This window comes from Heloderma suspectum, chromosome 15 (assembly GCF_057233095.1).
Source record: "Heloderma suspectum isolate Gila_16-S chromosome 15, 16-S_ref, whole genome shotgun sequence".
In the NCBI taxonomy this organism is placed as follows: Eukaryota; Metazoa; Chordata; class Lepidosauria; order Squamata; family Helodermatidae; genus Heloderma; species Heloderma suspectum.
The window spans coordinates 15,137,586-15,150,103 of NC_139472.1; the positions used below are offsets into that span (position 1 = coordinate 15,137,586).

At 44.8% G+C, this 12,518-nt stretch overlaps 1 protein-coding gene across 1 annotated transcript in view; it reads left to right on the forward strand.

Moving 5' to 3' along the window:
• Positions 1 to 12,518, forward strand: part of EPHA8 (EPH receptor A8) — a 71,848-nt gene that overhangs the window by 11,026 nt on the left and 48,304 nt on the right. The window contains exon 3 of the mRNA XM_084821720.1: positions 9,100 to 9,255. Within this exon, the coding sequence (XP_084677846.1) occupies positions 9,100 to 9,255 (156 nt within the window). The remainder of the gene's footprint in view (positions 1 to 9,099; positions 9,256 to 12,518) is intronic.

Here is a 12,518-nt window from a genome sequence, read left to right on the forward strand (position 1 = left end):
GGTGGGAAGAGGCCCATGTAGAGATTTTGGAAAGGTGTCAGATGCATTGATCACTGAGACAGACAAATTATTTGGGCAGAGAAGTTTTGGATAGAAGACAATGAGAGGATGAAGTATGACAAGGGAAAGTTGTGATAGTCAAGGCAGGCAATAGCCAAAGTAAGGACCAGAGTGGGACATAGAGGAAAGCATATGTCTGCCCACCAGAGACAGTACTTTGCATCTGTCCCTGATTGGTAGTCCTTGGGGTTCTAGTAAAACGGAGATCCCACATGCCTGACATCTGCCGACAAATGATCTAGCCTGTACCAAACTAATTCTAGACTGGTTACACTGTTTGCGTAAACCTACTGATGCAAATGTCCACTCTTCTCATTGAAGCTCAAGAGGAAAACTGAGTGCCCAGAGCTGGGCCTGACATTTTGAGTCCTGCTGTCAAGGTTCCCCTTGTGACGCCCTGATCAACTCCCTAAGGATCTCTTGTCTCCTTAAGAGTCCCACCTTCCTTCTTTTAAACTTCCCCTTCCCAGTAATGTGGGACATGGGGTGACTGACACTCTAGACACAGAATTTAACCACAACAGTTTACTGGTAGATTTAAAGCAAACAAATCACAACTAAAGGTATTTACACAATAAAGCTGAGTGATACAAAAGGCATTTAAAGAAAATAAAAGTTGCAAAATGCAAGTTCCTTCACCCAAACTGTCCTTAGACTTTTCTAGGCTGCTTCTTCCTACTCATTCTTCAGACTCTGCTCTCATTTCAGGCTCTGGCTGTCTCTGCTCTTACTGGCTCTCTCACTCCCTTTATATACCCTCCTCCCTCAAAACCGAAAGTACTGCTTCAACCCTGAAGAAATGAAACTTAACTGGGGAATTGAAACAGAAACTTCACTGGCAAAATGAAACTACTCTTCTCAGGGTTACCCCTCCCAAAAGAAAACTCCAGGCCTCTAAGCCTGACCATTTCCCCCTTTGCCTCTGTAGGCCTCAAACCTTTACACCTGCCTATAAAGTCTCTCTTTTCATAGTGAAAAGGGCCATTATAGTAAGATTTATAATCCTAATGTGCTGGAATATCAGATTAGCTGTTTTAATCATCAGGTGGACAGGAACAAGATCCCAGCTGCCTCCCTGAGTAATTTTTTTATTCTCTGGCATTGGGACAAGATGATAAAAAAAAATCTCCCTTTGTGGTCCTAATAACTTTCTATAAATATATAAATAAATTTCTATCAGAGAAATCCAATCTTTGGCAGAGAAAGCGATGAAACCTTTACCTTAATCAAAGTGTTGAAAGTGTGACTCTAAATTAATTTCCCTTTGCTTTCCCCAGCCAGGCATCTTATTTTGTTGTGGATGTTTGAACAGCTAAGGGGTTCTTTATAGCTGTAATATTGACCTAAGAAAGCAGCTGCCAAAATGGGAGAAGGTGAGGTGTGGGATATTGGCCAAAGCTTCCTCGGGCCTGTTGCTGGAAGGAAGCTTCTGGCCACACCTGACTTATCTGGGAATATCTGCAAGCATCTCAGGCTTCATGTGCCTTCATGTGCCTCACCACTGACCAATGGGTGCCATCACCTTGAAGCCATCACCAGACATCCCATCTCTTTCCAAACTGGCTTTTCACAGCTTTGTGGGATTTTGTAAAACATGCAAAGACTAAGATCCTCATGGAGAAGATACCTCTGGGAGGGACTGGTTGCCAGATTCCCAGCATGCATTGCGAATCCTAGATATGAGAGAACTTCCTCCTAGCCTGACAACAGCTCTAACTGACAGCACAGATCCTACCAGCATGGCCCACTGGAGAGTTTTGTCCCTCACAGGGATTGTTGATTGAGCCGCTTCAGAGTGCTTCCGGCCACAGCAGTGTCACTGCTGACACTACCCATGCTATGGCCCCAGTGCCAGAGGGACTGAACCTGGGGCCTGCTCTGGCTGTCCCTCAGAACCTATCGTCTCTGGAAAAAGCAGAGCTGGGGAACTTGAGCTCGTGCTTCTGCGGTGTTTTTGTCCCTTGCAGGACTCTGCAAGGAACATCCCCAGAGACGGTGGTCTGTCAAAGAGGCCCGGGTGCTGTCTGCCCAGTGCAACAAGCAGGCTGCCCTCCTCAGAGCTTTCTGCCCCTCCCAACTCCCAGGCTATTCCCTCTGCATAATGAATAGACAGCTCAAGGAAGACTGGAGTTCATCCATCAAATGGCAGTGTCTTCTAGCAGACAAGACATATTCTGGGAAGAGGTAGACCACATAGAGCAGGGGTGGGGAAACTTTCTACTGTCGATGGCTGCATTCCCTTGGGGGCTGCATATGGCCAGTGGGCAGAGTTGAAAGCATCAGTGGGCAGGGACTAGAGGTGGCCAAAGCTGACTATTTCAGTTTCTTTCAGTTTCTCATTGTCTGCATCTTATGTTCACTCCATCCTGTTTATCCATCAGTTTCTGAAAGAGAGAGAGAGAGAGAGAGAGAGAGAGAGAGAGCATTAGCTTTTGAATGCATTTCTGTACATTTCCCCTAATATTCACATTTTTGTCTGGCTGAATCTACACTAGGGGTGTACGAACCCCACTTACCTTTCCAGGTGGGGCCTTCCACTGCGGGGGGAGAGGCGATCCATCCCTCCCCCCAGAGTCCGTCATGGCTGGCTCCGCTCTGCAGCAATGCTGCAGAGCCACCGTCCGGGCCCATCCACAGCCGGACTTCCGTCTGGCTGCTGGGCTGTGGCGGCAAATGGCGGCTGGCAAAGCAGCCACCATTTGCGTCCCTGTGGTTAGCCGTGATAGGCTATGTATATATTTACATAGCCTATCACGGCAAAGAGCAAATGGCGGCCGCTATGCCATTTGCATCCCTGCTCTTTTCGTGATAGGCTACGTAAATATATACGTAGCCTATCAAGACTAACGCAGGGACGCAAATGGCGTAGCAGCTGCCATTTGCGTCCCTGCTCTTTGCTGTGATAGGCTACGTAAATATATACGTAGCCTGTCACGGCTAACCACAGGGACACAAATGGCGGCTGTTACGCCAGCCGCCATTTGCAGCTGCAGGAGCCCAGCAGCCAATGGACCGGACGGACGGCGGCAGGTAGGTCCGATCCAGGAGGGTTCCAGGGGGTGGGTGGGGGATAGTCCGTTCTGCCACGGACTCCAGGGGGCTGGATTCTAAAGAATCCGGCCTCACTGGAGTCTGTGGCAGATTTCTCCGCCATCCCTTAATCTACACATAGCAGGTTTACAGTTATTATACTGCAGTGGTAACTATTGGTGCCCATTAGTGTCATGTGCACTGATAGTTATCATTGCAGTAGGATAATGATAAAACTGCTGTGTGTAGATTCAGTCTCCATATGTTGTTCAACACATCCGAAGGGAAGTAAATTTGGAGATAAGGTTCAAAAGTGGAAGTTATTATTGTTGTAGTTGTTGTTGTTGCTGTTATATTTATTTATACCCCTCCTTTTTCCCAGTACTGGGACACAAGGCGGCTTACAAACCTTAAAACATATGCAATTAAAACATATGAAAATATACAAAAGTTAAAATATAATTGAACAACAATACAATTAAAATTATATTAAAAATATTAAAACAGCATTTTAGCAGCTTACCCCCAGGTTCCAACTATGTCCCAAAGGCCTGCTGGAACAAGAATGTTTTAGCCTGCCTCCAGAAACACAGCAAGGAGGGAGCCATTCTAGTCTCCCTGGAAAGGGCGTTCCACAGCCGTGGGGCAGCCACTGAGAAGGCCCTCTCCCGGGTTCCCACCAAATGTGCTAGTGACGGTGGTGGGACTGAGAGAAGGGCCTCCCCAGAGGATCTCAGGAGACAGGCAGGTTCATAAGGGAGGATACGGTCTTTCAGTTTACCTGGACTGGAGCCATATAGGGCTTTATAGGTCATAGCCAGCACTTTGAATTGTGCCCGGAAACAGGCTGGAAGCCAGTGAAGCCAGACGGGTAAGCATGCAGTAGCGAGTGCAGGCAGTTTGGAGGGCAGACAGGGCTGTTTCTGCAAAGCCCTGGCTTCCAGGATCTGACGGCTGAGCTATGTGCTATGTTACATGCATAGTGTGCAGCTGATCCTCACCATTTTAATTTACCTTAATGTAAGTGTGGATTGGGACCACTGGATTGGGACCACTATGCAGGTGAGGTTTAAACCTTCCCCCCAGCCACTTTTTCCCACTTTTTTTTTTTTTTTAGCCCTATGGTAGTGATGTGAATTGTAGTGGGTGGGTGTGTATGGTAGTGGGTGTGAATTGGTGGAGGGAAGTGGACAGGAAGGTTTAAACAGTTTTCTTCGTGCATTTTAAAATGTGTGCATGTGAATGGATTCTTGTTTGTTTGCTTGCTTCATGGAAGATATCACAAGCTTGGAAATGTATGGATTTCTGAACACAACTTGTGCTTGGGTCCATGTTGGGTTTTGGGAGGCATGAATGGGGCAAATCCATAACAAAACCTTGACCGAGCAAATTTCTCAACCATCCCTCGCTTTGGGTCCCCCCACTGATAAATTGCTGTTTAGCTGCCTCGGTTATAGACCCTTCTCTGCGGGAAAGCTTCCTCTGTAATTATCTGCACTCCCTAGCCAAAACTTGCATCTTTTTCTCTGGTGTCATGACTGTCTCTGGGATCTCTAGCATCTGCCCACTGATAGATTGATCCATGCAGGACATCCCAACTTCGTCTGCTTCCTGCAAGATATATTTGAGTTTTATCTTCTCTCTATGAATTGAACTTAGACGGGTGATTCAGCATGACTTCTCTTATCATAACTTCTCAACCAGAAATGATTTCTTTACGCTGCTAAATTTGACTTGATTGCACAGTCCTGCCACATACTCCTGAGGTGGTCTTCATGTTCCTGTCCTTCCAGGACATTTTGCTGTCTGAGGTAAAGAACAAGATGGCGCCCTCTCCTATTCCATGTACAAAATTCGACTGGACTGGCAGATTAATCTTACATCACTACTGTAGGTCCTCCTCTGCACCTGAAGGCAGCAAGCTAGCTTAGGGGGCTCAGGGCACGCAGCTCTCTCCTCCAACACCTTCCAGCATCTGCCTAATGCTAGGGCCAGCCCTTGCCAACCCTGATGCATTCCAGGGCCTTCCTGCCCACCCTGGTGGTTCCACATGGTCCCATGGCCCAATTGGAGTCCACCAGGAAAAGAACCTTCCATGTGGTGGCCCCCTTCCTATGGAATCCCTTGCCTTTGGAGGTCGGGCAGGCACCAATCTTGTGTTGCTTTCAGCGCCTCCTGAAAACATTGCTATTTCAGGAAGCCTTCCTCGAGTGACCAGCCACGGTCTATTGCGCATTTGGTTTTATCAGAACTCTGTTTCTTTTCTATCCTTTAGAATGTTTTCACATGGCGTCTTTATTCTTTACCCTGTCTGCTGTTCACCACTCCAAGGTCTTTGGATGTGGAGTGGTATACATATACTGCAAATAAATAAATAATTCTGCTGAGAAGGGCCCCAGACTTCTGTCCCCACCCCACCCCCCAATCCTGCCCAGACAGCAACATTTCTTTTCACTCAGCTTGAATGGCATTGCATGACCTCAGCTGACAGGAAGTAGGGATGAAATCATTTCCTCCATTCTGTTCCTTCATTGTTCCTCTGGGTTGCTCTGCCCTACATCTTTCTCCTTTTGAATTCCATTTTAACTTGGATAATTAATCCCAGAATTGGGGCATGCACTGTTCGCTGTAGCTCTTTCACTTGCTTCAGTTCATTCTGCCTCCAATATATTACTGATCAACATGTATGCATTGTGGGTCCCTCCCCGCCTCCTACTCACCCAGTATTTCACTCTGAATGTGTTCATGCTTATGACTGCATCAGGTTTCTATTTTGCATGCTGTTATATTTATATCCACATGAACTCCTCCTCTGCATTGGTGAAATACCACACCAAAGCTTTGGATCAGAAGAAGTAATAAATCCCACTGTTCTGCATTGGTCAGGCCACATCTGGAGTACTGTGTCCAGTTCTGGGCACCACATTTCCAGAAGGACATTGGCAATCTGGAGCATGTCCAGAGGAGGGTGACCAGGATGGTGAGAGCTCTGGAAATTAAGTCCTAAAGAAATGGTTGAAAGAACTGGGTGTGTTTAGCTTGGAGGAGATTCAGGAGAGACATGATAGCTCTCTTCAAATATCTGTAGGGCTGTCACACAGAAAATGGAGAAGAGTTCTTCCCTGTTGCTCCAGAGGGCAAGACTAGAACCAAATGGGTGGGAATAGCCAGGGAAGCCAGGGGTTGGGCTAGATGGCCTTGTAGGCCCCTTCCAAACCTACTATTCTATGAAGCAGATTTCAGCTAAACATTAGAAGAAACCTCCCTATGGTAAGCACTGTTTGGAAATGTAACAGACTGCCTTGGGAGGTGATGGATTGTCCTTCACTGGTGGTATTTCAGTTCAGTTTTATCATTTATAACCCTTGGCCATCGTAGTGTAAACAGGAAAAATACCCAGCATGATGATGTTATACATAAAATAGGTGAACAAAACCTAACATAAATCAGTTACATGATTAATAAATCCAAGACTTCCAGATTTAACTTATGTACACAACCAACTGGTTTCCAATTTCAGTTTTTATAAGTGGCTGTTTACCAAACCAAGGATAAAAATATGAAGATAAAAATAAAAATTATTAAGGGTCAAACTTCTCCCATACAGTCTTTTACATTTGCCTTAAAAAATCTGGAAGGAGATCTGGCTAGTGCCATTAAGAAAGAAGCAACTCTTCTCAGCATCCTGAGATCCTTGTTAAAAAGCAAGACACCTAGCTCTTGGCAAACTGATCATTAGGGTGATCAGTAGGGTTGGAAGGGGCCTATAAGACCATCAAGTCCAACCCGCTAATGATCAGTGAGCTCCATTTTTAAACAGGTATTTTTCTCTAAGACCTTCAATAAAAAGATAGTTAAATTAATAATAGAGAAGGTCCTCAACCTGAAAGGCATAAATGATAAAATATCTTAGCTAGTTTACTGTCAATAACTGTAGAGGATGTTAATTGAAACCTGGCAGGAGTTAACTGGAAGCATTTAAGCAGAGAATGAATGGCCACCTGTCAGGGATGGCTGTTGTTGCTTCCTGCACTGCAGATTCTGCATTAAACAGGGGGCTGGGCTAGATGACCTCCAAGGTACCTTCCAACTCTACAATTCTATGATTAAAAAAAAGAACCCTAATGCATGTGTACAATCACATCAAGACTGCTTTTTTGTAGTGTTTTATCATTTCATACATGCTCATTGATAATCATGGGTGGGGGGAGGGCACGAGGAGACTAAATGTTTATCAAGCTGCATATGCATGGCACATTGCACAAAATTTGGAAACTGAAAACTGAAAGAATTGAAATTCCCTGATGCGTGGGTTCCATTTTGGAATTCCAAAATCTGGGGAGAAGTTCAGATGAGGAGAATTTCATAAGCACTTCTATGAGGAAGCAAACCAAGATATATCTGTGGAAAAGTAGGGCAGAATAGTTAAAGATGGGAATGAGGGAGAAATGTGTTCAGTTTACATTTTAATATGATCCTTCCTAATTTGCATTTCCCAAACCAATACGCAAACCGAATACAAATATCCCTCGGTATTTGCACTTCTCTGAATTTTGCAATGCAGTTCGTTCTCTCTCTCTCTCTCTCTCTCTCTCTCTCTTTAAAACACATGCATTTAAAAGGATATATTGGGGGAAGAGCACACAAAATATGTATACTAGTGAAAATAAGATATACAATGTATTATATTAAGGAAAACTGCTTGCAAAATGCATATATTAGGCAAAATAGCATACAAAATGTGAATATTCAGAGAAATGGATACGGAAATGTGTACAAATTTTCATGTAGGTTGAAACAAAATTGCTAATGGTTGCAGAAACAGGATGAAATGAACTTAAGACTGCAAAAATGAAAAGTGAGAGAAACCAAAATGGACAGATTTGTTCATCCCTATGTAAAAGATTTAAACAGCCCTTAAAGTGTGGAAATATGAGGCAATTACCTTCCAGCATATAGCTGGGAATACAATCTGAATAAGAGGAGATGTGCAAAATTGTGGAGGAGGGAAAGGAAGTATGCTGTATCTCTCAGGTACTGGTCCAGTGCCCTGGGAGAGGCTTCAGGTGTGGTCTACCCATGACATTTTTCTGACTATCTGCTCTAACATATGGTTCATATGTGCAAATGGAAGCAACGTCATCAGTAACAGAAACAGCCTCATTAGCAAGAGAATCAATTCATCAATTTTCTCCCTGCCAGTTTTTTAATCTGTTCATATACCACTGCTTTATTCACACACACACACGGCCCTGTAAAATATTCATTTTTAGCCACATTATTGTCAAGATGAATTCATCCGTTTTCTGCACCCTCTTTGAATTCGACTTTCTCCTTCCTTCCTTCCTTCCTTCCTTCCTTCCTTCCTTCCTTCCTTCTTTCCTTATCAATTTCAACCTTCCTTTCTTTATTTTTCCTTGCTGAAGGACTGTAAAACAAAATGAACAAACTAATCCTGGGGGCGGGGGGTGGGGGGTGGCAGGCAGTTTAAAGAGCACACTTTTGGTCTGTTCTTTAGGTTTGATTTTAGGCCATTTGGGGACATGCAGCATAATTGTATACATAGATACTCAGTAAGTTAAGCCCTATTGGGGTCAGAGGGGGATACTTCCAGATAAGTATCAATAGGAGACTTAGACATACTTAGACAATTGTTTCACTAAGCCTTTTCAAGAGGGGGCATTTCTTTGTGCGCGCGCGCACACGCACACACACAGAGGTGAGAACATACCATGCAGCTCTCATGGTGTTTTGGTTCTCAAAGGGACCTTGAATGTTTGAGGAACACCTGGAGGACAGAGATGACTGAGGACAGTGGAACAGGAAGCACAGGAACAGGAAGCATACTTTCCCCATGGAATAACTCCATGAGGGAGGTGAGAGCCCTCTGAACAGGATGGGTTCTTCCCACAGTGTAGCGGTCGCAGAGGAATTCAATGCCAGATTAGAGCTGTGCTAGCCTTAGGGTCTTCTGACTTCTCATGTCTCTCCTTTCTCTTTCTCTTCTAGCCTGTCAACTGGGTTTTTACAAGTCTTCCCCTGGGGATCAGCTGTGTGCCAAATGCCCTTCCCACAGCTATTCTGAGACCCAGGCTGCACAGGTGTGTCGCTGTGAGGGCAGCTTTTACCGAGCAGCACAAGACCCTCCTACGGCAGCCTGCACACGTACGTACCCCCCCCCCACGCGCGCGCTTAACTGCATGTGTCATGTGTCCATGCAGTGCATGCACGCATGTTTGGACAGCGCTCACCCTTGCCTTGCCTCTCAAGTCAGGCAGAAATTCAGGGACATACACAGGAACCTAGGAAGCTGCCTTATCCTAAGTCAGACCCTTGGTCCACCTAGTCCAGTATTGTCTACACTGACTGGCAGCAGCATTTCCTATCCTAGCCCTACCTGGAGATGCTGGGGATTGAGCCCCAGACCCTCTGCATGCAAAGCGTGTGCACCAGCAACTGGTGCACAGAGGCATACTGCCTCTGATGCTGGAGGTAGCATAGAGCCATCAGGACTAGTAGCCATTGATCGCCTTCACCTTCATGAATTGATCTAACCCACTTTTAAAGCCATCCCAATTGGTGGCCATCACTACAGCCGATTCACTACATCCTGTGGTAGCGAATCCCATAGTTTATGTGCTGTGTGAAGTTCTGTGTGACTTGGATTCCTGCACTGAGCAGGGGGTTGGATTTAGTGGCCTTATAGGCCCCTTCTAACCTTACTATTCTATGAGTCTATGATTCTAGGATTCTATGGTTCTTCCTTTTACCTGTCCTGAATCTCGCACCAATCAGCTTCATGGGATGACCCCATTGGCTTCTAGTATTTTGAGAGAGGGAGAAAAATGTCTCCCTCTCCACATTCTCCACACTATGCATAATTTTGTAGACCTCTATCATGCCTCCCCTTACCCTCCTTTTTTCCCAGGCTAAACAATGCCAGCTGCTGTAACCTTCCTTCACAGGGGAGATGTTCCAGGCCCTTGATCATTTGAGTTGCCCTTTTCTGAAATGAAAAGAAAAGAAAAGAAAAGAAAAGAAAAATCATGGCTTGGCTTTACATTTTTCCACCTGTGTACTCAGATTTATCTGATGAAACATACCAAAAAGGAATTAGCACTACAGTGGAACAGGATAAACAATTAAGGCAGCATGATGTTTTAGACCAGGGGCTGGCATAGACAGAAGCTATCACATGAAAAAAAAGTTCACCAGAGCTATTCTTTTCTAATCCATGTTTTTATGGATCTCACAGACTTGGGACAGTGATGTTGTGAATCTACCATGTAGCCTGATTTCACGAGGTGAGCCTAATGCCTAATGGTGGCTAAAAAAATTGCCCGCCCAGTTCCAAGGCAAATAACTCAAGAAATAACAGTGATACCACCTTGAAAAAAAAGGGGGGGGGCATGAAAGCTGAGAAAGTCTCTGAACATCCTTCAATGGCATGAAAATGGAATACTTCAACTACCCTCACAAACCCCTTCGGCTTTCATCCTATTTTAGTTTCAAATAGGGATGTGTAAGAAATGTAATCTGACAAGGTGATGATGATAATGACCCAGTTTGCACCCCCTGGACCCAAATGCAAACTCAAACAGAACTTGCAGTTGGAAATCCATATGTTTCTGATCTAGTTGCGAGGCATTTTGCAAAAAGAAAAAAAGAAAAGTGTTCAGTATCATGTAGATATTTGAAAAAATGTACGAAGGAAAAAAAAAACCATGCACACTTAATCGGTATAGATGTCCAAAATTGCATATGTTTAAAAATAGCCACAAAAATGCATACATGAATGCATACTGTACAAAAAGTGAATTGCTGTATGGGTTAAAAAAAATGCAAGTTCAAGTGGAAATGGAATGGAACAAGCTTAACCTATAAAACCTGACATTCTCAGTGAGACTCAGACTGACGGATCTGTCCACTGTCGTTTCAAGTTGCTCTCACTGTTATTTCCCAGGGCAATGGCCTCAGAATTGGGGAGAGGAATGTGTTTAGCTGCCATTTCGCATTAGGGATGCCATCTTGAAATCAGACCACGCGGTGCATAGACCTGGGGAAGAGATATTGTCAATGGGAGACGTAAAACATGATTTAGAAAAGAAAAGCAATTGATACGTTGTGTGTGTTTTCCACACAGCCTCTCTGCCAGCCCCTGGAATATTATCTTATTTCCATCACAGTAAATATGAAGTTCCGTCATACTGACTCAGAGACCAGCAGTGGTCCAACTTGCCAAGTATTGGCTACTTTGACTGGCAGCAGCTCTCTGGGGTCTCAGACCCAGAAAGTTCTTTCCCACCACCTGCTCCTTGATCCTTTTCACTGGAGGTGTCAGGGACAGAACTTGTAAACTTGTGCATGCAAAGCTTGTGTGTTCCATGAAAGATCTCAGCTGCCAATCCAGGAACCACTCTGTTGGTCTTAAGGGCATCAGCCTTCCTATGTATCTCTTTTCGCTTCTTCTTCCTCTTGCCTGTCAATTGTTTTTTTTTAACAAGTGTTCCCCTGGCGGGAGCTCGTGTGCATGTGTGTGTGTGTGAGCTGTGTGCTAAATGCTCCTTCCATGGCTGTTCTGAAATCCAAGGCGGGGCAATTCAACAGGGAGGGAAACAAAACCAAACGTGACAAAAACGTGAGAAAGGAACTGGACTGGGCCGTGAGATTTTTTTTTTTTTTAACCCGGGCATGTTTTTCACACCTCTCCTGTGTCCAAATATTGGTGCATAATTTATAGTTAAGTATTTGGGGTAATGTATAATAAAAGATATCATTAGGACATCTCAACACCACCACCACACACACACACACACACACACACACCCCTCCCAAAACGTATCACAAAATTTGAGTGGCATCAAAATGGAAAAGCATGAAAACAGTACGCAGCATTAAAAACCCGATGGAACTGCACAGTCTTTACTGCTTATCTAAAGGCAAATGAGAAGGAGCCGATATCATTTCCCTTGAGGGAGATCCGGCATTGGGGTGCTGCTACCAAAAAGGCCCTGTCTTGATAAGTAGCCACCAACGTAGCCTCTCTAGCTCGTGGGATATCTAACAGCTGGTGATGGTAAATTTTGGAGAAATATAGAGCTAGAAATCACCTTGGAGGTCTAGTCTAACATTCTGCTCAATGCAGGTTCTGCAGTGCAGGATGCAAGTGCAGCTGAATTCATCTCCATTTAACATCCCTGAATGCATCTTCATTTAACTGGGAGAATTCCTAACACTGATTCCAGAACTGTCCAAAAGAACCTCAGAAGAGGCCTCTCTAAAAATACCCTAACTCACCCCAAATGCCTGCCTGAACAACCACGTTTTCAATGCATGGCAGAAGCTCATTAAAGAGGGGACATGGCAGAGTTCCCTAGGGAGGGAGTTCCACAGAGTGGGGGCCACCACAGAGAAGGCCCTCTCCCTCG